This window comes from Halichoerus grypus, chromosome 13 (assembly GCF_964656455.1).
Source record: "Halichoerus grypus chromosome 13, mHalGry1.hap1.1, whole genome shotgun sequence".
Taxonomy (NCBI): Eukaryota; Metazoa; Chordata; class Mammalia; order Carnivora; family Phocidae; genus Halichoerus; species Halichoerus grypus.
In genome coordinates this window covers 85,737,307-85,761,561 of record NC_135724.1, presented here as the reverse complement: position 1 = coordinate 85,761,561, position 24,255 = coordinate 85,737,307, and the positions used below count along the sequence as shown (strand labels likewise).

General features: G+C 44.5%; 1 protein-coding gene across 1 annotated transcript in view; it reads left to right on the top strand.

Moving 5' to 3' along the window:
• PTPN11 (protein tyrosine phosphatase non-receptor type 11) overlaps positions 1-23,988 on the top strand; it is an 81,742-nt gene extending 57,754 nt beyond the window's left edge. Inside the window, exons 11-17 of the mRNA XM_078060945.1 lie at positions 1,907-2,038; positions 6,016-6,170; positions 7,118-7,185; positions 7,684-7,835; positions 17,253-17,365; positions 19,193-19,294; positions 20,002-23,988. Of these exons, the coding sequence (XP_077917071.1) occupies positions 1,907-2,038; positions 6,016-6,170; positions 7,118-7,185; positions 7,684-7,835; positions 17,253-17,365; positions 19,193-19,262 (690 nt within the window). The 3' untranslated portion in view covers positions 19,263-19,294; positions 20,002-23,988. The remainder of the gene's footprint in view (positions 1-1,906; positions 2,039-6,015; positions 6,171-7,117; positions 7,186-7,683; positions 7,836-17,252; positions 17,366-19,192; positions 19,295-20,001) is intronic.
• Positions 23,989-24,255: the final 267 nt, after the last annotated feature.

Genomic DNA, 24,255 nt, shown 5'->3' with positions numbered 1-24,255 from the left:
TCATTGAGTGACATTTCTGTGTGTTATCCCAAAGTGAGCCCATCCATGTGGGTTTGTTTTTTTTTTTTTAAAGATTTCATTTATTTGACAGAGAGAGACAGCAAGAGAGGGAACACAAGCAGGGGGAGTGGGAGAGGGAGAAGCAGGCTCCCCACTGAGCAAGGAGCCCGTTGCAGGACTCGATCCCAGGACCCTGGGGTCATGACCTGAGCTGAAAACGGACGCTCAACGACTGAGCCACCCAGGCGCCCCCATGTGGGTTTTTCATATGGAAAAGTTCTGCATTTTTGTCAAAGTTCTTTTGTAGTTATACTTTAACTAGTTTACATAAAATTTGCATGGAATATAGCAGTCATACCTTTAAGTTAAACCTAAGATAGATGGGTGATTTTGGTGTTTGGCGCTCCCAATGTAATTTTCCTATCAATTTTGAAGGGCACATTGATTTTGTAGGATTTTCATCATTGTGCTAGCTAGTCGTTATGCTTCTGAAAACCTTAGAAGCCAGATCCGGTCATTGTGAAACAGACCTTCCTGCAGTAACATGAGGTGTTTAATGGACAGGTTAAAATGTCTTCTTAGTTTCTGCTTCAGATGAGTGTCACCTGTCCTGAGTATAGAAAGGAAAACTGAGCCGTCCGTCCTGCCTATTATCTGGTTCGTAGGAGGATACCTCTCCTCACGGAACCTGGGGGCATGAAGAGAGATTTCATTTTTTGTTCTCTGCTGAGTCTCCTGAGCAACCAACAGTCATAGAATTGATTGGCCAGCAATAGCATTGAGTGCAATTAATATTAAAAGTGCTTATTTGGGGATAATAAAAATTGTACCAAATCTGTCAAAGAGGTATTTGGGTCTACCAAATACTGCAGGGAAAGCTGAATTCAGAATAATAATAAATAAAAGACCATGTAAACCATGGCCAGGCAAAAAAGTTGCACTATTAATTCTTCTGTTCAACTTTCCTTCTGCCACGTTTGTTTTTTTTTCTTTCAATTAATCGTTGACTGTGGGGATGCGTGCAGCAGCTCTCTTACTTAGGGTTTTATAACTGAATTTCTCTGTCTTCCTAGTATGAGAGGTAAATTTCTCTTGCTGATACTGGTGTCTTGGTGGTTGTGGAAAGTCTGCTCCCAGAAAAAAACAAAACACGAAAACATTCTCTGCCCAGGACACCAAATATATACAGGCTCATCTCTCATTGAGCCAGTATCTTCCTCTTTGGTACCAAGAATGATTTACTTGGTGGCATATTTTTCAGTCTGTCTGCTCTGAAGCCAGCAGCTCTTGCAGGCTCGGTGTTCCCAGGCACCCAGGGAAGCGAAGGTGACGTGTGTAGTAGGTAGCGAATGGATCTGGATATAGAAGAAGCAGCTGGTTCGAAACCCCACCGGCTGCCTTGCTGTGCTGGAGTTGTTCACACTTGGGTTAGATAAGGCATGGAGTCCTCCTACACGGGTGCGGAAGTGAGCCAGACAGTCTGCTCTTTGGGCAACCCGTCCACCTCCAGAGTGCTTGCTTGCTTGCCTTCCCTGCAGAGTGACTGGCAGATCTCTGGAAGTCAGAATTCAGTGATTGCTAGACAGAACCCTCAAACCAGCTAGTCCCTCAGTCTGCATCTTCGCTTCTTTAGAGATAAATGAGCAATCCTTGACTGTCCTTTGACATGCGTCTTAGATCAGACAACTCTGCAAGCTTTCCACGCACCTGCTTTTCTTATTTGAACTTTTTTCTCCTTTTCTTTGAAAATCCACCAGATGCTAGACAGGCCATTTTCCGAATATTGTTTCCCCGAATATTTATTGTTTCCGAATATTTTTTTCCCCGAATATTTATTTTCCTCTGGTTTAGGCTTTTAATTTCAGAGTTCAGAGAGATTAACCGTCTTTTCTCTGATCCCTTTCAGAGTAAATGTGTCAAATACTGGCCTGACGAGTATGCTCTAAAAGAATATGGGGTCATGCGTGTTAGGAACGTCAAAGAAAGTGCTGCTCATGACTATACATTAAGAGAACTTAAACTTTCAAAAGTTGGACAAGTAAGTATATTGTCGTATTTTAGGGACTTCGGTAACTGGTTTTGGCATGCAGTAATCCAAGGTCACGCAGTTACTCGTGTTTGTATGCATTCATGCCATTTATCGGGTGCCTTCTATGGACCAGGTGCATACTGGTACATGGCCAACACGACAGGTGCAATCCCTGCCCCCAAAGAGCCTGGGGAGATAGAAGGTTAAAAAGTAAACAACCAGCTAAGCTTTCTGATTGTGTTCAGTCTGCGAAGGCTGCAGGAAGTTATGTTAGAAGCGACTGGGTACTTGAGATGGAGTAATCAGGGAGAGCCTCTCTGAGGTGGTATCACTTGAGCTGAAGGCGGGGGAGCCAGGCATCCAGAGAGTCTGGAGAACAGTGTTTCGAGGAGCGGGAGCGGCGGCTGCAAAGCCCCTGAGGCCTGTTTCGTGATCAGATTCCATGGCATCAGATCTTAATTGCGTGTAGTTTAAGTTTGTCACGGGGGTGACCGCCTTTACAGAGCAGGGTTAGATAGATTCATTTTAATTTTGTGGTTCGAGGGGGCTTACTTTTTCAGGGTCTTTTGGGGACCCAGAGATGAATGAAGTCTTCGAGGAGTTGAAATCGTGTAGCAGCGAGAAGCCCCACACACAGACGGCTGTGCCCCAGAGCCACGTGCCGTGGGATGTTGCGAAGGCCAGGCTTCCTTCCGGCTGGGGCATCAGGGAGACGGTTTCAGAAGACGCTGGGCTTTTCTGGGTGAGGTTTCCACTGGAGAAGATGATGGAGAGAGGGCCTCCCAGGTGGAGGTGTCACTGTGAGCCCCGGCCCTGATGTGCAGACTGAAGGGAAATGGGATTTATGGGGAACGAAGGCAAGTAGCGAATCGAGGGAATCAGCTTGAGAGAGATGGGGACCAAGTCGGGAAGAGTCTTAACTCTCGTGTTCGGAACCATGAACTCTGTGCGTTAGGCAGCTGGATGCCTGTGGCCGAGGCTCCCTCCTAGAGAACGCACACGCAGCGCTGCGTGCCAGGAAGGTGTGTGACAGCCCTGGGTGGGGAGGCCCCGGCCGGGTGACCCGAGTGGCCAGCAGGCCCGCTAGGAGGCTGCTGGGTGGTGTGGGTCTGGCAGCCTCCTCTCCAGGTCAGATCCCAGGGCCTCCAGCACTTGGTTTTTGTTTGTATGTTTGTTTGTTTCCTTATTCCTGCCTTTGGAAATGAATATTATGCAAAATGCCAGAATAAATGGAAGAGGAGCGACCATGTGCCAGATGCCTTGAGGCGGCACCTGCAGGACGTGGGGATGGTTGGGCTGTTGGAGGAGGAGGGGGGAGAACCAAACACAGTGTGAGTGGCCCTGCAGTGAGGGCAGAGGAGCGGGCAGAAGCTGTGCAGCAAGGCAGGGCTTGAATCGTCCAGGTGAAAGGTGGTGCGGTGGTGGCAGGGCCGTGGAGAGAAGAGGACCGCCTGGAGGTAACAGGAGTAGGTGGGAAGGGTTTGGTGACGGTGTGGATGGGGGGCAAGGGGCAAGGGCGGCGTTAAGGATGACCGCCAGTTTTCTAGCTTGAGCGTGGGGTTGGTGGCACTGGATTTGAGAAGGGAGGGAAGGGTGAACACCTCCTGGACAGGTAAAGTGTGAGATGCCTTTGAGACGTCAAAACGAAGAGGCCAGGGAGGCAGGAATGGAGAATGGCCGAGGAGGGGAGGTGGGCTCCAGTGCATCGTGGATGGATGGATGGCAGCAGGACGGAAGGAGGAGGAGGTGACCACAGATGCAGATAGAGGAGCCGACGTGCAATTTCTCAATGTTCTCTATGAGGCAAGGCCATCAACTGGCATTCGAAGGGAATCAGAGACGAATTATCCTTGGAAAGTGGGAAAAGTATCCAGTAGTAATGGGTAGAAGTGATGAGGAATCCAGTGAGTTTTCAGGCAGTGCTGAATGCCCAGTTGAGCTGGTGAACATGAACATTTAGCAACACCAATCCCCTGGTGTGATTTTTCTCCAAGGACACTGTTCCTCGGGTATAAAACAGAGAAGGTGGGTGGTTGGTTTTGTCCAGGCCTGGGGCTTTGTCCAGGGGTGCAGTGGATGGAGAGAGAGTGGAGAGTGATTGTCAGAATAGTACACGGAGCGGGGGCACCTGGGTGGCTCAGTTGTTTGAGCATCCCACTCTTGATCTCAGCTCAAGCCCCATGTTGGGCTCCATGCTGGGCGTGGAACCTACTTAAAAAGAAAAAAAGTAGTACGCAGACTCCAAGCCCGACAAGGAGCAGTGGGGGCAGGAGGAGGTGGGTGGAGAGTGGAAGAGGGCTCACTGGTCTGCTGAGCTCCATGAGGTGGTCAGGGGACCAAAGTGAGCTAGAAGCCTGGGCGGTTGTGGCCCAGGGTGGGATGCTGGAACTTCTGATGTTAGCAGGGGTGCGGTTCTGCTGATGGTGGGGTAGGGGGAGGTTTACTCTGCTGCAGAGACTGAGAGAGAGGCTGGGAAAACATAGCTGTCAAGCAGAAATGGAAGAGATTTAGAGGACACTGGCCAGAGATTCCACATAGGTTTGTTCAGTTTTAGGCTAAACCGCCCATCTGCTTGTTATCAGGTGTTTCTGAGTAGCAGGTGGATGTTTCTTCAGTTTTAGTGCTAACAGTGGTTTTTAAGCATCAGGTACAGGAAATGTTGGCATCTGGGTTTGTGTTTTATACCCGTGGATTCAGGTGCCGTCATAGAACAGGTGATTTCTCCAGAATTCCTGGTTACATGTTAACTGCTTTTTATAGAACACATTACATTTTTTTCTAAAGTGCTGTGACATGATCTCGTTAAGTTTCCTAGTAGGGAGGAGTTGGGTCAGAGATCTCCTGGGACAGAGATTTACCAAGGAGGAGGAGCAGGGCTGTGCTGGGCAGCTGGCTCTCCTTCCCTGACTGTCCTTCCTGTGTAGCCCCTGAGTTTTAGCTAACTGGTAACATCAAGAAAAATTTTTATCGTGACATCAGTAAATTAAATGCACGTGATTCACGAAAAGATCTTAATTGTGGTTCAGATTCCTTGGATGTCCTGAAGGTCACTGGTAGTGGACACTGGCTTCGTTTTTCTTTCTTTTTTAAATCTCCTTTAAAAACATCAGTAGCTTGGATTTCCTGCAGCTACGGAGGACGAAGATGGGGCAGTCAGCAGTGCTGCTGCAGCGACCTCATCTGGGTGGACCCCGAATGTGGTGCTTTTGGTCTTCTGTAGTCTTGACCTTTGTTAATGATCCCTCTCCTCAGGAGAGCACTGGTGGCTGAGTCTCTTATTGCTGCCAAGGGGTGGCTGTGTGTTTAACTGGTCTTGTTTAATCCCTCTCAGTGGTATTGCAAGAGAGATTATTATTCCTCTTTGCAAATGAAGAAATTGAGGCTTAGAGATGTCTGGAGACCACAGTGATTTTAACGGTGGGGTTCGGGCCTAAACCCAGCCTTCTGATCACAAAGCTTGTCTTTCTATCTACTTTGCATTGAACAGAAGGTTAAAACACTACGATGTAATAATAGAAGTGGATGTTTTGGGAGAGGGGAGGAGGGCTGGGTGTAAAAAGACAAAGAGGAACACGTGTCTTGAGAGGATAGCTGTTTTCTCATCTGCTGGGAAGAGAGCCCCAGGTCCCAGAGGCTTCAGTTGCCCCCTGAGTTGGACTACACACGGATGACGAGGAACGGAGACATTGCCTGCCACCGAGGATTCAGAAAGGTGACTCAGGTTGTAGCTTCCTGAGGAGCTAATTGCTGAACTGGACATTTCGGTTCTTAGGACAGAGGCAAAGAGTTGCCTTCAGGGTTGCTCAGCCAGCTCCAAAAGGAGACGTGATTGGGAAACTCCTCTGAGTTTTAAATGGAGCGTGAGGAGATTCGGTGCTGGCCTGCTCCATTGGCTCACGTCGGGTCTGGGCAAGATCAGAGCTGGGTGATTCCTCAACCCCTTGATTTATTTAATTCTTTTCTGGTTTTTCTTGGCTCTACTCCAGGGGAATACAGAGAGAACCGTGTGGCAATACCACTTTCGGACCTGGCCGGACCACGGAGTGCCCAGTGACCCTGGGGGCGTGCTGGACTTCCTGGAGGAGGTCCACCATAAGCAAGAGAGCATTATGGATGCAGGGCCTGTGGTAGTTCACTGCAGGTGACCGGCCCCTGCCCCCTCTCTGGGCAGCAGCCTGGCCCAGCTCTTAATGCCACTAGGGCTTGCTTTTACCTACTCACCCCAGCTCTTGAACTGTGAGAAAAATTTAATCTCTGTTTGAGGCATGCATAACTGCATTAAGGGACACTTTGACCCCAGAGTATTTTTCTCATGGGTCCTACGGGACTGCCAGGTATTGGCGGTGGCCGGGCAGAGGGTGGTGAACTTGGTCCTTATTCTCAGGGAGCCCTTACATAGTCTAGTAATGTCTGCTTGTGTTTTTTGCTTTTTTAAAAAATATGGTGATTTAGAATTCATCGCTTTGATTGTGATCCTATTTTCTTCTGCCACAGAAATAAGATACATTTCCCCCCCTGATAAGACACTTGTTCGCTTCAAAAGATTTGGACCACTCCCCACCCAGGCTCTGGAGCCCCGCCCGTGGCCTCTACCACGGTTTACAGCCTGCTGGCACCCAAGTCTGGGCTTCGTGGTTATACCGGGGAAAGTTTAGTTTCCCAAAGCTCATCCATACATTGGGCAAGTAGCTGCGTGTGAAACTATTCGCTTTCTTAAAAGCTACTGTTTATTGAGCACTTGCTCCATTCCAGCCTCTGAGCTTAGTGTTTTCCATACATTACTAACATTTGAGCCACACAACAACCTTGTGAAGTATGTACCATTATCCCCATTTCACCGACGAGGAAACGGAGGGTCAGAGAGGTATGGGACTTACCTCAGGCACGTTATACTGGAGAAGCTGGGCTCCAAGTATAGGTTGGACTAACTCCAAAGCCCTGTGCTCTTAGCTAATCTATTCAAATAGACAATCTTATAAATACTCCCAAGATCAGACATTGTTTCTGTTAATATTAGTAGCTTGGTTTTGAGTCTGAAACCCCCATGAACGACTCCATTGTCATTGCTCTTTGTCCTTCTGCCCACAGTGCTGGAATCGGCAGGACAGGGACGTTCATTGTGATTGATATCCTTATTGACATCATCAGAGAGAAAGGTAGGTCATCTGGAGGGCAAGAAGCAATAGTTCCTGTTTTTAGTTTATGTGCTAGTGAAAATAGCCCGGGGGAGAGAATTTGAATGTTAAAACATTTTCACAAAATCTGGGCTGAAGACTTTGACTTTCAGTATGTTTACGAGAGAACAAAACTGATTCTATTTGAGCTTTTGACATAAAATGAAGCTTAGGAGCTGTGGGTTCCACTGCCAGGGACTTTTGTTGAATGTGCTTTGGTGGTCTCTGCCCACCCACCTCATCCTGGCTGGACGTTATGGGGTTGGAAAGTGAGGGGGTCCCGACCTCCGACACTTTCTCAGGTAATTTTCTGGAATCATTTGTATCGGTCAGAAGGCCATTGTAGGCATTGGAACACGTTCAGTTAGAACATTAAAGACTAAATTTGCTCTATTTCTGAGTCTGCTAAAAGTTGTGCATTACACCACTTCATCCCGGTGCTGCGGTTTCTCCTAGTGCCTCATGGTGCTTGCTTTGCAGGCGTCGACTGTGACATCGATGTTCCCAAAACCATTCAGATGGTGCGGTCTCAGAGGTCAGGGATGGTCCAGACAGAAGCACAGTACCGATTCATCTATATGGCCGTCCAGCATTACATTGAAACACTACAGCGCAGGATTGAAGAAGAGCAGGTACCAATCCTGGAGGGGCTGGAGTGCAGATTTTCATTTTCTCTTCTGGGCAGCTCAGTCAGATACGCTCTCCTTTTGAGCAGAATGAGCCTCTGAGAGACAGCTGCCATTGTTTGGGAATGGGAAACTCGTTCCCAACCAGGAAGGGCCTCTCTTCACAACTCTGATATTTCAGTAGGGGGTAGCTTAGGGAGGTAACTGCTGTCGTTCTGGCCTGGCAGATTGGGGAACTGCCCCATGGAAAGGTTAGGATCTTCCCAGACAGACCCCAGGACTTTCACACGGTAAGTTTGGAACTGAAAGCCTCGAAGTTTCCAGCCTGTTCTGGTTTAGATCCGGACCGTCTTTATCTGGATCCCATCTCTTAAACGAATGCTTCACTCTTCATAGCACACAGCAGTTTGAACCATCAACTTGGTTGAGTTGGAAACAGTGAAACTTCAATTTTAATAAGCCATGCATAATGAAGAAGAATGTGGAGTTGGATCCTTTCCATTTGAAGCTATTCATAACAGACACAAAGCTGAGTTAATTAGGAATACGCTGAGAGGAGGAAAATGAGGAGACTGCTCCTTTGGGGATTTGGGCGTTTCCCCCCACCCCCCCTCAGCCCCGCTGCTCTGCTGCAGACAAGGGAGTGTCTGAACAGCGCGGATACCTGCCTGCCTGCTTTACCCTGTGTATTGCCTTCCAGAGAACCCGGCTTCTTAGAATGGTACCTGCTGGCAAATTGTGAGACTTCCAGCCTAGCAGAATGGCAGCCACATTATCAAAGCTTGGCTAGCCAAAGTAAGATACCTGTTAGTTAGCTTAGTAGGTTCTCAGTTCACATGAAAACACTAGAGGGGCACCTGGGTGGCTCAGTCGATTAAGCATCCAACTCTTGGTTTCGGCTCAGGTCATGCATGATCTCAGGCTTGTGAGATTGAGCCTGGCATCGGGCTCTGCACTCAGTGCAGAGCCTGCTTGTCCCTCTCCCTCTGCTCCTTTCCCCGCTGTCTCTCAAATAAATAAATAAAATCTTAAAAAAAAAACCCAAACACTAGATTGTTTTATTGTACAAAAACATCTTCAGCAATAGTGTATGTATGTATAGATATGTAAGGTCAAATAATCAACAAAGTACCAGTTTTGACCTTTAGTGCTTTAAATCTGACTTGGTGTTATCGTTGTGTTGTGAAATATTTAGATGGTTACTATAGGCTATTTTCTTTTTTCTTTCTTTCTTTCTTTCTTTTTTTTTTTTGAAGATTTTATTTATTTGAGAGAGAGAGCACAAGCAGGGGGAGCAAGAGAGGGAGAAGCAGACTCCCCGCTGAGCAGGGAGCCCGACGTGGGACTTGATCCCAGGACCCTGAGATCATGACCTGAGCTGAAGGCAGATGCTTAACCAACTGAGCCACCCAGGTGCCCCACTATAGGCTATTTTGTATTTGTCTTCCAGTTATACTGAATTTGGGGCAGGAATAGTTAAAGCATAAAGTTCCCCAAAGAGAAGGACCTCCTAATAAATACAAAGAGTATTTATAAACATAGTATAAACACAGTTGGTACAAATTCAGGAATATCTTGAGGCATATAATGTAATCTTGTTTAGAAAAGCTGGGGGAAAAGCTCTCTTTATTTCATTCAGAAGCTTTGTTATTTATTCTTGTTTTGGCGACTTGAGGGCCTTCCCCTCCCATCCTTGATAGCACTTCGCATCTTCTCATTACCATATATAGTCTCTCTGACCCTAAATCTCAAGTTGTAATTTGGATTTAGGAGCTCCTTTAAAAATATCTTTATCACTGCTGTTTTTGGGGGTCGGGAGGAGCTAGACAAAAACAGAACATGTTCCTTAAACAGTGAAGCTGCCTGAGTTTTAAATTAAGCAAAAGAATGAAACTCATTTAGGATCATTGGTTAATCCTTTTAAATACCATCATTTCCACAATTCTAAAGAGTTAAGGACCTTCTGGATTGAAGGAATTTGCCAAAGAGGGTAAATGAAAAAAGAGTGCCTCAGGGGTGGTGAGCCCGGGGATGGAAGCAGGAAGTAGCGCCAGGAGGAGGCGAAGCAGAGACAGGGGGGCGTCCAGGGGAAGGTGCAAGTGAGGCGAGTTTGAGAAAATTCTCAAGTTTTTATAAAGGATTCTTCCCACACTCTGCCATTTACTTGAAAGTAGATTTCTTTGTTAACTTCCACTTAACAATATTAAATTTTTTTTTTTAATTTGCAAAAACAGTGTATGGAATTCCCTTCACCCTGTTAACATTTTAACACACTTTATCATTCATTTGTATTTTCTCTCTCTATATACAATATGTACTTTTAAAAATGAAATGCTCGTAAGTTGCCACCATTTGTGCGCCCTTGCCTCTTAATACTCTGATGTGTATGTCCTAGAAATGAAGACATTCTTTTACCTAACCATCGTGAAATGATCAGAACCAGGGAGCTAGCATTGATACGGCACTATTTTCTAATCTGCAGACCATATTCAAATTTGGCCAGTTTGTCCTCCTCTGGTCTTTCTGTGATCCAGGGTCCCCTGGTGCATGTGGTTGTCAAGTATCTTTACTTTCGTCTGGGACAGTCTCTCAGTCTTCATCTTCCTCGACCTTGCCATTTTTGAAGAGTTCAGGCCAGTTATTTCGTAGAATGCCCCTCAATTTGGATTTGTCTGATGTGCTCCCTCGATTAGATTCAGGTCTTGTGTTTTTGACAGGACGGGCACAGAAGTGATGTTGCATCCTGATACCTCCCGTCAGGAGCACCTCTATTGATACGTTTCATCGACTGGCAATGTTCTCTTTCTCCACTGTACAGGGACGATTTCCCCCTTTTTAATTAATATCTTATAGGAAGATGTTTGAGACTATATAAATAACCTCCTTTCCATCAAACCTTTTGCCCACTGATTTTACATGTCATGTATTCACTATTCTTGCCTGGAAAAATTACTCCTGTGATATCTGCCCAGTGGTGATTTCCTACTTCCATAATTCCTTTTTCCCATCTGAGTACTAACCAGGCCTGACCCTGCTTAGCTTCCAAGATCAGACGAGATTGGCGCGTTCAGGGTGGTATGGCCGTAGACCTTAATTCCCTTTTCATTTATTAGGTGGGAGCCTTCTCTAAGGAAGAGCTTTCCCTTCTCATTCATTCATTCATTCATCATTCATTCATTCATGTCAGAATGGGTGATAGTTCATTACTACTATTTATTTTGTTGCTTAAATTGTCCCAAATTTGGCTAGTTGGGCACCTGTTCAAATTGGTTCTTGTGTCCTTTTGATAGTTCCTATTTTTGAGTACTTCCTTTTTTTAAAATGATGTTTTTATTTAAATTCCAGTTAACATACAGTGTAAAATTGGTTTCAGGTGTAGAATTTACTGATTCAGCTCTTACGTACAATATCGGGTGCTCCTCACAAGCGCCCTCCTTAATCCCCTCACCTAGTTCACCCATCCCCCACCCCTCTGGTAACCATCAGTGTGTTCTCTGTAGTTGAGTCTGTTTCTTGGGGGGGAAAAAGTCTGTTTCTTTGTTTGCCTCCCCCCCCCATTCATTTGTTTAGTTTCTTATATTTTTAAAGATTTTTTATGTATTTATTTGAGAGAGAAAGAGCGAGTGAGAACAAGAGCAGGGTGGACGGTCAGAGGGAGGGAGAGAAGCAGACTTCCTGCTGAGCAGGGAGCCCGATGCAGGACTCGATCCCAGGACCCTGGGATCATGACCTGAACTGAAGGCAGCCGCTTAACCGACTGAGCCACCCAGGCACCCCCATCTCACTTCCTTATACTTTTTGACACCAGAATATGAAGACTCATCCTGTACTTTCCCAGCTGTTTTTCATAGGGGCCCTGATTCTCTTTATTGTAGAGTGAGTGGTATTTGGAAGCCAAGATCTGGGTACTGGTTGTGCTTATTTGTGCTGGTATAGCATTATTTGTATGGCTAATTGCTAATTAATTCATGCTCTAGTTGAGCCCTTGCTCTACAACCTCATATTTATATGAGGTTTATATATTATATGAGGTATATATGTATACACACACATACTCTCCTCCCTCCAGTAGTTTTTTTAAATTAACTTTTTATTTTGGAATATTTAAACTTCTAGAAAAGTTGCAAAGATAATACAGAGTTCCTATGTGTGCATCATCCATTTCCTGTAACGTTAACATCTTGTATAACCATGGTACCTTTATCAAAACTAAATAATTAACCCCGATGTATTGCTGGTAACTAAGCTCTGCGATTTATTTGGATTTCACCAGTTTTCCCACGAATGTTCTTTTTTTGTTCTAGGATCCTGTCCAGGATCCCACATTGAATTTAGTGCCCCTGTGGGTCTGTACTAGTTTCTTAGTCTTTGTTTCTCATGACCGTGACACTTCTGAAGAGTTCTAGTCAGGTATCTTGTAGAATGCCCCTCAGTGTGGGTTTGTCTCATGTTTTCTCGTGATTTGATTAGAGTAATGGATTTTTGGGCAGAGTACCAATAAGGTGAGTTGCGAGGTGCCCTTCTCATCACTCAAGGGGCACCCGATAACAACATGGCCTGGGGATATTAACCTTCATCACTAGGCTTAGGTGGTGTCTGCCAGATTTCTCTCACTGTAGCAGTGACTCTTTTTCCTTGTCCTTACTCTGTTCTTTGGAAGTGAGTCATTTAGTGCAGACCATACCCAAAGGAAGGGGAGGAATTAAGCTCCAGCTTCTAGAATGGGTAGTTTCTACATAACTTATTTAGAATTCCTTTGTAAGGAAGATTTGTCTCTTCTCTCTATTTATCCTGTTTTTTCTTTTCTTTTTATTTTTTTGAGAGAGAGAGTGCATGTGCACACAAGCAGGGGAGGGGAGGAGCAGAGGGAGAGGGAGAGAGAGAGAGAATCTTTTTTTTTTTTGATGTTGTGTTCCATGATTCATTGCATATAACACCCAGTGCTCCATGCGATACATGCCCTCCTTAATACCCATCACCAGGCTAACCCATCCCCCCACCCCCCCTCCCCTCTAAAACCCTCAGTTTGTTTCTCGGAGTCCATAGTAGGGAGAGAGAATCTTAAACAGGCTTCTTGCCCCCGCACGGAATGGCATGGGGCTTGATCTCAGCGACCCTGAGATCATGACCTGAGCCAAAATCAAGAGTTGGACACTTAACCGACTGAGCCACCCAGATGCCCCTAGAGCATTTTCATTTGATCCTTTCTTCCTGCTCTTGGCTTTGGGGCTTTTCTTTTCTTTTCTTTTTTTTTTTAATTAATATATGCTTTATTTTGTAGTCTTAATTTTTTTTTAAAGTAATCTCTATGCCCAACATGGGGCTCGAATTCACGACCCCAAGATCAAGAGTCACATGCTCTACTAACCCGAGCCAGCCAGGCACCACAGGCTTTTTTTTGTAATTTACAGTTTAAGAATGGACTGCAATTACTTCACGTGGCAGGATATTTAATGCCAGATGATTTTCGAGACTTGTGGTTGGACCCTCCTCTCATCCTTGACTGTATTAGCTGTCAAGCCCGTAAGATTTATTATCAATATTACAAAAGGTTTGGTAACTCTGCTGTGTCCTTGAATTCAGGTGAAGGATAGATCAATTTCAGACCATTTTTTTAGGGCTCTGTAACAAGTCACCCTCCGCCCCCCTAAAATCAAAATAACCCCTATCCCCTGAGATTTTTTTCTTGTTCTATATGGACAGCCTGGGCTGTCACAGTACTGAGAAATAAACTCATCTGATTTGTGGATCAGTTTTATTTCTTGTTCTTTCTCAATAAGCTAAGAAGCTCCAACGTTTTTATGTTTTTCTTTGAGTGACTTAATTCACTGAAATAATTCCTGTCTCATTTGTATTAAGTATTCCCCATTAGAAAATTCTTTTGTAATTTATGTAGAAATACTTTTTTTTTTTTTTCCTTCAAGAAAGTAGTAGGGAAGGAGAAATGGGGGTTGCTGTTCAGTGGGTATAGAGTTTCAGTCATATAAGATGGAAGAGTTCTGGAGGCCTGCCGCACAGCGATAGCATGCACTTGACAGGATTGCACTGTACACTCAAAATTTTGTCAAGAGCCTACATCTCATGTTATCTGTTATTTTTCTTTTACCACAATTTTAAAAAAAGTGTTGAGTAGAAAGCAAGCTTATGCTTCAACTTATTGATTGTATATTTCACATTTTTATTTAAAAAAAAAAACGAGTTAGGATTTTTCAACTCCAGATTAAGGTTTTTTGTTTTTTTTTTAAGATTTTATTTATTTATTTGACAGAGACACAGCGAGAGAGGGAACACAAGCAGGGGGAGTGGGAGAGGGAGACACGGGCTTCCCGCCGAGCAGGGAGCCCCATGCGGGGCTCGATCCCAGGACCCTGGGATCCTGACCTGAGCTGAAGGCAGACGCTTAACGACTGAGCCACCCAGCCTCCCGTTTTTTTTTTTTTTTTTTTTTTTAAGATTTTATTTATTTATTTGACAGAGAGAGAGATAGTTAGAGCAGGAACACAAGCAGGGGGAGTGGGAGAGGCAGGCTTCCCGCCGAGCAGGGAGCCCGATGTGGGACTCGATCCCAGGACCCCGGGATCATGACCTGAGCCGAAGGCAGACGCTTAACGACTGAGCCACCCAGGCTCCCTGTTTTTTTTTTAAGTTATTTTAATAAGGCTCCACACCAGTGTGGATCACAACACAGGGCTTGAACTCACAACCCTGAGACCAAGACCTGAACTGAGACCAAGAGTCGGTGCCAACTGTCCAGAATAAGTTTTAAAATAAGTGATGTTCTCTGCCAGGTCTTCCACTTAATATTTCATTTTAAATTCTAGCTTTAAAAAAATTGTTTCCTGTGGAAGTCAGTATTTCAGTGCTAAAAATCTGTGACTGCTTTTTAAGGCCTTTCGATTTTTAAAAACAGTTGTTCAAAACATTAAAATACTGTGTAGAGTAAACAAAACGTTTTCTCCTTGAATTTCTTTTTTGCAACTTCTTCCCTAGACTATAAGTTCCGTGATGGCTGCTTGGTCAGTTAACAAACTGGTTGGGCTGCCTTAACAGAGCCTGAATAAATAGTGGCTTCAACAAGATAGAAGCTCATTTCTCTTCTAACGTAAAAATCTGAGCTGGCAGGCCATTTGGGAAGGAAGTGGGCAGCTCGGCTCCATGGGGTCATCCAGGGGCCTGGGCACCCAGTCGTCCTTTAGGACGTTTCCTTTTCCACACGGTTGCAGACAGCACGATGAGGCGGACAGCAAGCAGCTAGCTGCCTGTTCATGTCAGGCTTTTTCTGTGGAGAGTCAGACAGTGAATCTCTTAGGCTGTCCAGCTTCCTTTTTATTTTGGTCCCATGTTCACATATGGTCGCAGAGATGCTTTAGAATTTATAGGTTAGAGTCGTAACAACTCTTGTTGTATGTGAAATAAGATTTTCTACTGTTTTGGGGCGAGTTTTGAGTAAGGAGAGGAAGAAGAACCTTCACCAGTGAATTTAAATTTGTTTTATGTTTCATTTTGAAAAAAATTTAAAGTAATAGTACTATACCTAAATTGGACGTTTTGTCACATTTCATCCAAGTTTTTTCCCATTTACTTATTTATTACTAAGGTAATCTCTACACCCCACGTAGGGCTCTAACTCACGACCCCAAGATCAAGAGTCAAACACTCTTCTGAGTGAGCCAGCCAGGCACCCCTCTTTTTCCTTTTATAACAGCAATCAAATGTGGCAGGTACAGCTGTCAGCCCAAGTGCACCCCTCATTTCTATCCTTGGAACCCCAGGGCAATCACTAGGCTTGCAGTCTTTTTTTTTTAAAGATTTTATTCATTGGGCGCCTGGGTGGCTCAGTTGGTTAAGCGACTGCCTTCGGCTCAGGTCATGATCCTGGAGTCCCGGGATCGAGTTCCGCATCGGGCTCCCTGCTCAGCAGGGAGTCTGCTTCTCCCTCTGACCCTCCCCCCTCTCATGTGCTCTCTCTCTCTCTCTCTCTCTCTCAAATAAATAAATAAAATCTTAAAAAAAAAAAAAAGATTTTATTTATTTATTTGAGACAGAGAGAGATAGAGTGCAAGCAGGGGGAGGGGCAGAGGGAGAGGGACAAACAGACTCCCCACTGAGTGGGGAGCTGGACGCAGGGCTCGATCCCAGGACCTGAGATCATGCGCCAAAGTCAGACGCTCAACCAGCTGAGCCACCCAGGTACCCCTGCTTGCAGTCTCTTTTTATATTTTAAAATACAAATACCAATAATCTACATATAGTAGATAACATTGTTTTATACGTTTAGAATGTTCAGCCAGATGGTATCTTACTGTTGTATTGTTCTGTAATTTGTGTTTTTCCACTTAACATTGATAGTGACACCTGTTTTGATAAACACATAGTCTCTCTTTTTGTTGCTCCTCTTCACTGTTGCAAATTATTTCATGATAGGAATACATCACATTGATTCATTCTCTTGGTGTAGACATTATTAAGAATAACATGTCACTAGACATCCTTTCATAGCCCTTTTAGGCTTCTGTGTGTGAGTTTCTCAAGAAGCGAATGTTCAAGGTTGTCGAATATAGTTTTGTTATTACTGGATACTAACTGGTTAGTATTGCGAGTTTGGACTAAGAGCACACCAATTTACCCTCTCCCAGCGGCGAATGGAAGTCTCTGCTACACGTCAGTATTTGATGTGGGCACGCTTTCTAATATTTGCTGGTTTTCTTGAATAATCCTAGAATGAAGGCAACATTATATAATGATGATTGGTGGGTTCGATTTTCAGAATTGGTTGTTTTTAGGTGAATTTAAGAGTGAATTGTGATAAATCATCTAACCGGGACTCCTACCAAATATGGTTCACTCTGCATCTGTAATGAGATTACATTCTGCTGGTTTTCCTTGCCAATTTTTTTTTTTTTTCAAGGGTATCATTAGAGCCAAAAATGAAGTTTTAAAGGTGCTAGGGTCTTTTCTGGGCTGGGGGTGGGAGGCGGGGAAGAGACGCTAAAGCATTACCATCCTCTGTACCTGTGGGCCATTTTTACTTGGAGTGAATTTATTTCTGGAACTCTTTTCCCAACTGTTTATCTGAGAATCATTAAATGTGTTGCAAGTGAACTATGAAATGATTAGATGTTAATGTGGCAAAGAAAGTGAGAATTCTCTCTTAGCTCAGAAATAGACACATTTGATTTAATATACTAAGTTGTTAATGCATGACTCTGTGCTTTTGAATTATATGGTTCAAAAGTACTTTTCACTTCTATGGTGTTACTTACATTGAGGTGAATTCCCTGACATTTGATCAACATATCATTATTTAGGGTCCAGCCTTTCTGTCTGCCTGTCTGTCCGTCTCTCTTTGGTAAAATGCCTTCTTTGCTTCTTTTTCCCTTTAAAAAAGTCCAATTCCTCATATATGCAATCTTCACCTTTCAGAAAAGCAAGAGGAAAGGGCATGAATACACAAATATTAAGTATTCTCTAACGGACCAGACAAGTGGAGATCAGAGTCCCCTCCCGCCTTGTACCCCAACACCATCTTGTGCAGAGTAAGTAATAATGAAGGAAATTCTTTCTACCTGAACACAATCCTATAGAAAAGCTTAAAAAACAGCAGGTCTTTGCAGCACACGCCTGTCATTATTGTTGCCCAGCTGCTTAGTGAGTGGCAGTGGCTTTCTGAACTAAATTTTAATTCACCTAAACCAAAGGCTGATTGGTACACTATTTGTGATTATGTGAGGTTATCGGTATATCAAGTGGTGGTTCTCTAAGAAGAATCTTCATTTTCCTTTTTATGGGGTGGGGATAACTTCTGTTGTTAATGATACACAACAAAAGTGGGTAACACTCCTTTGGCTGTGTTAAGACTCTTTGCTAAGTAAAAGTAAATAAGTTGACCATTAATGTCTCGACACGGTCATGATCTGTTAATTTTCTGGTCAACAGAGAACAGACATCTCCTTTGAGCCTTTAAACCAAGAGTCTGCAAACTACAGCCCCCGGGACAGATTCTGGCCATGCCCTGTTTTTGTACAGCTCATGAATGGTTTTTAAGGTGTTATATTTAAAAAAAATGAAAATAAAAACGGCAGCACAAAGAATATTATATGCCAGAGACTGAGTATGGCCTGCAGAGACTAAATTACTTACCCTCTGATCCTTTTCAGAAGAACTTTGCCAACCCCTTGTTTAAGCTAAAACATGTGTTAGGAGAACATTTGTTAAATCGATTATGTGAACCGCAGTCGTAAATTATTGTTTTTCTCTATATTCTAAGGTAGTCTGTGGTATAACATTTACTTTTTATTTTCCCCCAAGAGTCTTATCTCTGTTTGCTTCTGATGTGGATTTTTAAAGCCCTGCTGACTTTAATACTCTATATACACGTTTTAGATAGCAAATATGAGGCTTGTATTTACATTTGGCTTCTAGTTAACATTGAAATGAAATTATACAGCAAAAGTATTCTCTCCACCAAGCTGCCTCTTCCTTCTGCCTGCTTTTTCCTTTCCCGGTGGACTGATGGGGAAAGTTGGTATTTTAAATTGCTATCTGCAGTCATTTGCCATGGCACCAGCTCGTCCGGGCTCTGAGTCCTGGCCAGAGAGCGTTCCCCGAATATTGGCAGAGCTCATGAACTCTGACGACTCCCTTATTGCCAGTGGCCTCCCCATGCGGCAGGTTCTTTGCCTCTCCACTCCCATCATGCTCCTTACAGGGTGTAACGCAGGATACCCTGGACCCCAAGCCCCTTCTTGTCCCTCTCAGATTGGCATCTATGGCTGCCGGGTCCCCTGTCCCCCCAAGACTGCTCTGATTTCCACTCCCTGCTCAGCAGAATGGAGTCTGGCCTCTGATGCACTGGCCCTCCATCCCAGAGCCCTGCGCCACCACTGAGCTTCACCCTCATTGTTCCCCTTCATGTAGCTGGATTCGGGGCTACATGGGTCTGTGGGTCTCACTGCACCTGCGCTTTCCTTCCTTGGACCTCTTGCCCATTAGGATCCCTCTGCTTGAAACGAATACCTGTCCTTTCTATGTGCTCACGTCTCACCCGGCTTGAAGGTCTTACTCAAAGGCCTCATCGTATAGGCCTCCTTTGCTCTGCCCGCCAGAAAAAAGGCTCGCTTTCCTCCAACCCCAGAGAGCACGGGGACTCGAGGCTCTTACTCCACTTTGAGCTTGATATTGCTGTATGTTTTATGTCTTACAGCCCGTCCTAGAACGCAGCTCCTGGGGCCTGTGTCTGCACCGTATCGGGTCCTCAAAGAATGGAGTATGTGCTTTATAAATACCATGCGAGCTTGGACAGCATGGTCGGCGTTTTTATTCATGTTTTCTTTCCTTTTTTTTTTTTTTTTTTTTCTTTTCAGAATGAGAGAAGATAATGCTAGAGTCTATGAAAACGTGGGTCTGATGCAGCAGCAGAAAAGTTTCAGATGAGAACACCCACCAGGACGTCAGCACAGACCTAGGTATTTAAATGGAAGCGCTCACCGGTTGTTGATATCATTTGTGGTGTTTTTAAGCAGGCAGATTGTTTGTGAGTATTCTAGCGAGGGGCACCGTAACGAAGTTTTACAAACCAGCCTCTTTTTTCTCTTCCTAAACTCCTTTTTTCTAAGCTGGATTTATTTTCAAGTTCATTAAGGATTGAAACCAAATACAGAATTAATTCTGGGAGGGGCCCCGCTGGTACTTCGTTGTGGAGAGATGGTTGGCACGGGTGAGCAAGAGCAGATGGCAGTGCTCCTTCCGTTTGTATTAGAGTCGGTTGACCCGAGCTGTGCTGGGAGATGGTCTGTGGGGACCCGGGACGCGGGGGGACACAGCTCTGGAGGGTCGGCATCAGGATGCCCGAGTTCTCATCCCCCTTGGCCCCTGCCGGGCTGTCTGACCCAGGGCTCTGGCATCCCTGGGCCTGCGCCCCTCTCACCTCCACACCCCTACGAGCTCTGTCGCTGGGAACTCCTCTCGCCTCTTCCCTGTCAGTCACCCCTGTAGACAGTGACCCACTTCGTGATGTGTGTTGGAAACTCACAGTTTCAGTATTGCACGGTGAAATTCCCATTGCAGTGGGTAGTATATTTAAAAGCTATCCATCTCCTTGAAAAATGGTTTAATGCCTTGAGAAATTTTTAGATGTGTGCTCCTTAAAAATTCTAACTTATTTCTTCCCCAGATGTGGACCTTTACCCCTCCCTAAAAAGATCAAGACCAGATGCAAGAAAGTATATGTGAAGAATGATTTGAATTTGGAAGGCTTGTGTTGTGGTTGACTACCTTTGGATAAGCAAAATTCGAAACCATTTAAAGACCACTGTATTCTAACTCAACAATACCTGATTACCAATTACTCATTTCCTCAGATAAGAAGAAATCATCTCTACAATGTAGACAGTGTTATATTTCATAGAATTTTATTTTAAATTGAGGAAGCAGTTAATTGTGCTCTGTATTTTACAGATGACGGTGATTCACATTCTACTTATTGGCATTTTCTTCTCTTTTTATAACCTTAAAAATTCAATTATTTTTCTCTTTGTGAGGGATGACAGGGCACTTATAAGAGGAAAAACGTTTTGGGAAGGGTGACAACATCCCGTGGGAGTGAGAACAGTTTCATTTATCATTGCTTATCCAGTAGTGGAAAAGTCATTTGATGGCCTCTTTTTTTGGCTAAATGATCATTAGGCCAGTGGCCCCAGACTGTCAGAAGTCGACTCTCTACCTTTGCATTGCCATTAAAAAATCATGGGAAAAAAGAATCATGGAAACTTGGGAGAAAAGGTGTGTTTTCTTCTTAGCGGATCGCCAGTTACCATTCAGCCTGTTGGCTGAGAAGGAGGTGGTGGGAAAATGTTTGTCATGTTTTCTTTTCATTTGAGTCATCGTCTTGTATTTAGAAAAAGTGCATCTGTGGATAACCAACCAGTGTCGTGGTTATCGATTGTTGGTGACAAACCACCCCGAAATGCAGTGGCTGAAACCATACTTCTTTTGTTTGCCTCCTCCCTGTTCTTCAATCTGGGCTGGGCTCAGCTGAGCTGTTCCTGTCCTCTCGCTGGTGTTGCCCGTGTGGTCAGCTGGTCGCCCAAAGACACCGGGATGGCTGGGCTTCTTTCTGCAGGTCCCCGGGCCTCTCCTCCATGCGGTGGCTCCCAGGGGCCCCGCCAGCAGGGTAGCTGGACCGCTTACATGGCGGCTCAGAGCTCCCGAGGGTGTCAAGCAGCAATGGCCAGGCCTTCTTAAGACTTAAACCCAGAACTTCGCCTGCCCTCTGTTGATTAAAGCATCACAGGCCCAGCCCAGATTCAGGAAGGGGGGATGGCACGAGGGCACGAAGCGGAGGTGTGATTCACGGGGGGCCCCCCAGAGTAATAGGCTGTCAGAACCAGTGTCACAGGAAAACAGCAATTGTTAGCAAAAGTAGAAGCTGCTGGTGACGTTGGGAAATGGAAGCCGCTTCTAATAGCTGGTGTAAGCTGGAAGTCAAACTGAGAAATAGAGGGCCTTCTAGAAGCTTCCTGAACCACTTCTGCTGGCTCTGAGCATATTTTCTGAGCCGTCACTTGGGGAAACTGGTCTCGTAAGGATGGATGTGTTGAGGGGGCAGAGCATCTGAACGCAGAACTACCCTGTCCCGGGGCCCCCCCGCAGAGGGCAGTGCTTCCTCCCTGCCCGAGGTTTCAGGCAGGCTGCAGCCCAGAGGGGGCGCTCCTCACGAGGCCGCGCCTCAGACTGGATGAGCAGTAGTTCGTTTTGGTTCCGATCAAGCAGTAAGATTTGCTGCCGTTCTACCTGAAGTGCCTTCTCCAGAGACGTCCTCTTTGCCCTGTGTGTGGAATCAGCCTTCAGTGGGTATGTTTCAGTGAAAGTGTCATTGGTGGACTTTGTAAGGATAATAAAATGCCACGGTGACTTGGCCATAAGGTTACGGTCTCCTCACGCAGATTCTTCTGGCTTTGGCTCCCAATCCAGCCCCGGTAGTACTTCCGTTCTGAGGTCTTTACCTCCCGTGAAACCTTGAGGTAGTTTGGGGACTGCCTTCGCTGCCATTTTCACAGACAAAATGCACATCGACCCCCCCCCCACCCCCCCATTGAGCCTAGAATGGCTTTAGAACGCAGGTGTGGCCCAGAGGTAATTACCTTCTAAGGGGAATGTCAGTAACTACTGTCTTCTCGTCAAGCTTGTAAAGGAAGAGATTCCAGTTCAGTATGTGCAACAACGATCTTGAATCCTGTTCTTTTTATTGCATTGTCACATTGAAATTTTCTAGTTTGCCTTGATTTTGTGGTACAGTTGAGACTCTGGACTTTGGGGCCCAAGTCTTTCACCAGCATACAAGGGTTTATCTGCTGCATTAACGTCTCCGCTTGTAGCTTAAGATCAAGTTGTTCTGTGCTTGGAACAGAAATGCCTGATCTCGGCTAGCTGTGTTTGTTACAGGACATTGATTTCATTTAGATTTCCCTCCACGGAGTCAGCAAACCATCATGTTATGTAAACTTCTGCCAAGACAAGATTGTAGTAGTCCCGAGGTTGCCGAGGTTTGTCGTGTGTCTGGTGAAAAGGGGATTGCAGGTTCTCAGCTGAGATTGCTCTCCCCGAGTTGGCATCAGGGAGCGAGGCCGTGAAGATGTGGGGAGGTGGGGGTGCAGGTGTTAAAAAGTAGTGGACATGAAAGTTCGAGAGAGGTGGTTTGTGAGGAGGTCAGAGGGCGCGGGGCCAGCGCAGTCAGAACCCGAGTAGGTTGAATCCGGTTACCTGGCAAGTGGGTGTCATAGATACAGGGATGCACTCTGCTCCCGGGTTGCTGGTAGACATTAAATTTGCACAATATCCCGTAGCTGGTGGAGTATTTTAAAATGATAAGCATAGGGTTTTATATTTGGGGTGAAGAAATTATCTGACACATGGTATTGGGGTTTTTTTAAAAAGCCAAATTTCAGAGTCTTAAGAGCTTTTTTTAAAAAATAAATAAATAAATAAATAAAAAAGACACCTCACCTCCAGTGTGTGACCCTCCTGAAAATCACGGACCTCTCTCCCGTTGAATCAGTGACTTTTTAGATGCGGCTAAATGGGGATGAGAAAATTGCCGTATGACTTTCTTGGTGTTTGTACTTTCTTTATGGAGCCTAGGTGCTTTGGAACAGCCAAGAAGGTTATCAAGATTATTTTTAGGGGCTATTTTACTGGGGATCTGAAGAACTAATATGACATCCTGGGTTATTTCTAGTTCGGGGGGAATGTGGAAAGGGTATGCAATTGTGAAGTGTTTTGTTGTAGCTTATTAATCCGTAAGGGGAACTTAGACTGTAGACATAAGGACGCACCCAGTACAGTTTCTGTTTTCTGTATGTTGTTGGGGGAATAAAGTTTATATAGCAAGCACATGGCCTCCCGGATTTCAAGATGCCTTTATGAGGATCGTAATGTTGTTGAAACCTTTCTCCCTCTTCCTCTTGAAAAATAAGTTCCAAAATACAGTTTATTGTATCTTCCATCATTGAAAAGTTTGTTCTTTTTTCACTATGGGCAGTTCACACAAGGCAAAAATATTAAACAGTTGGTTTTAGTGTGTTGTATAACTTTACTGTATATCAAACTAATTTCTACAAGTTTTCATCCTAAACCTCAAATCATGTAATTAATAATTTGCCTGTTTATTTATGACATAATTGTGATTCTTTTATTAATAAAAGCTAACGGAAAAGGATCCTTTATTAAGCTGATGACTAGACCTACATTTAATTTTCCTGCATTATATGAAGTATTGTACCAGAGTATTAAAAGATATGTAATATTTTATTGATAAATCTATCCTTTAAAAGGAATACATTTTAGGATGTCATCATTTTGATGTGAATCATGTAAATGTTGATAATATGCACTGTTTATTATACATTTAGTGTTTCAAGAGATTCACTTAATTGCCTTTTTGCCCACGTATTATGTAGTCTGTTTGCAATTGTTTTTAAAAAATGACATGAAAAGAATAGTTTATGTAGAGAAACATTAGTGGATGTTACTTGTCTCCCCACCTGTGTTTATGGGTGTTAGTTCAGCTGCGTTGGTGGTTGCAAAGCCGTGTTATCAGAGTAAACGTGTATTTGTAAACTGTATGGGAACTAAGAATTAGGAATAAAACCATTTTCTTATATTATGGTATTGGTCATTTACGTCATTGGAAATGTCCAGGAAAAACTGGGATTATAGGTCACTCAACCTCTTATACCGGCCAAATGCTGACATTTAGCAGCTCTTATCTAGAGGATAACTCGGAATACAGAATCCATGAGTCAGTCCCTCAAGCATTTATTGATCACCCACTCAATGAATAGCTTCGGGAGGCAGGGGATTCTATTTGCAAGAACTTAGGAGTAACGAATAGAAAGTATGTCTGTAAAACATAAGGAAATGATCAGGA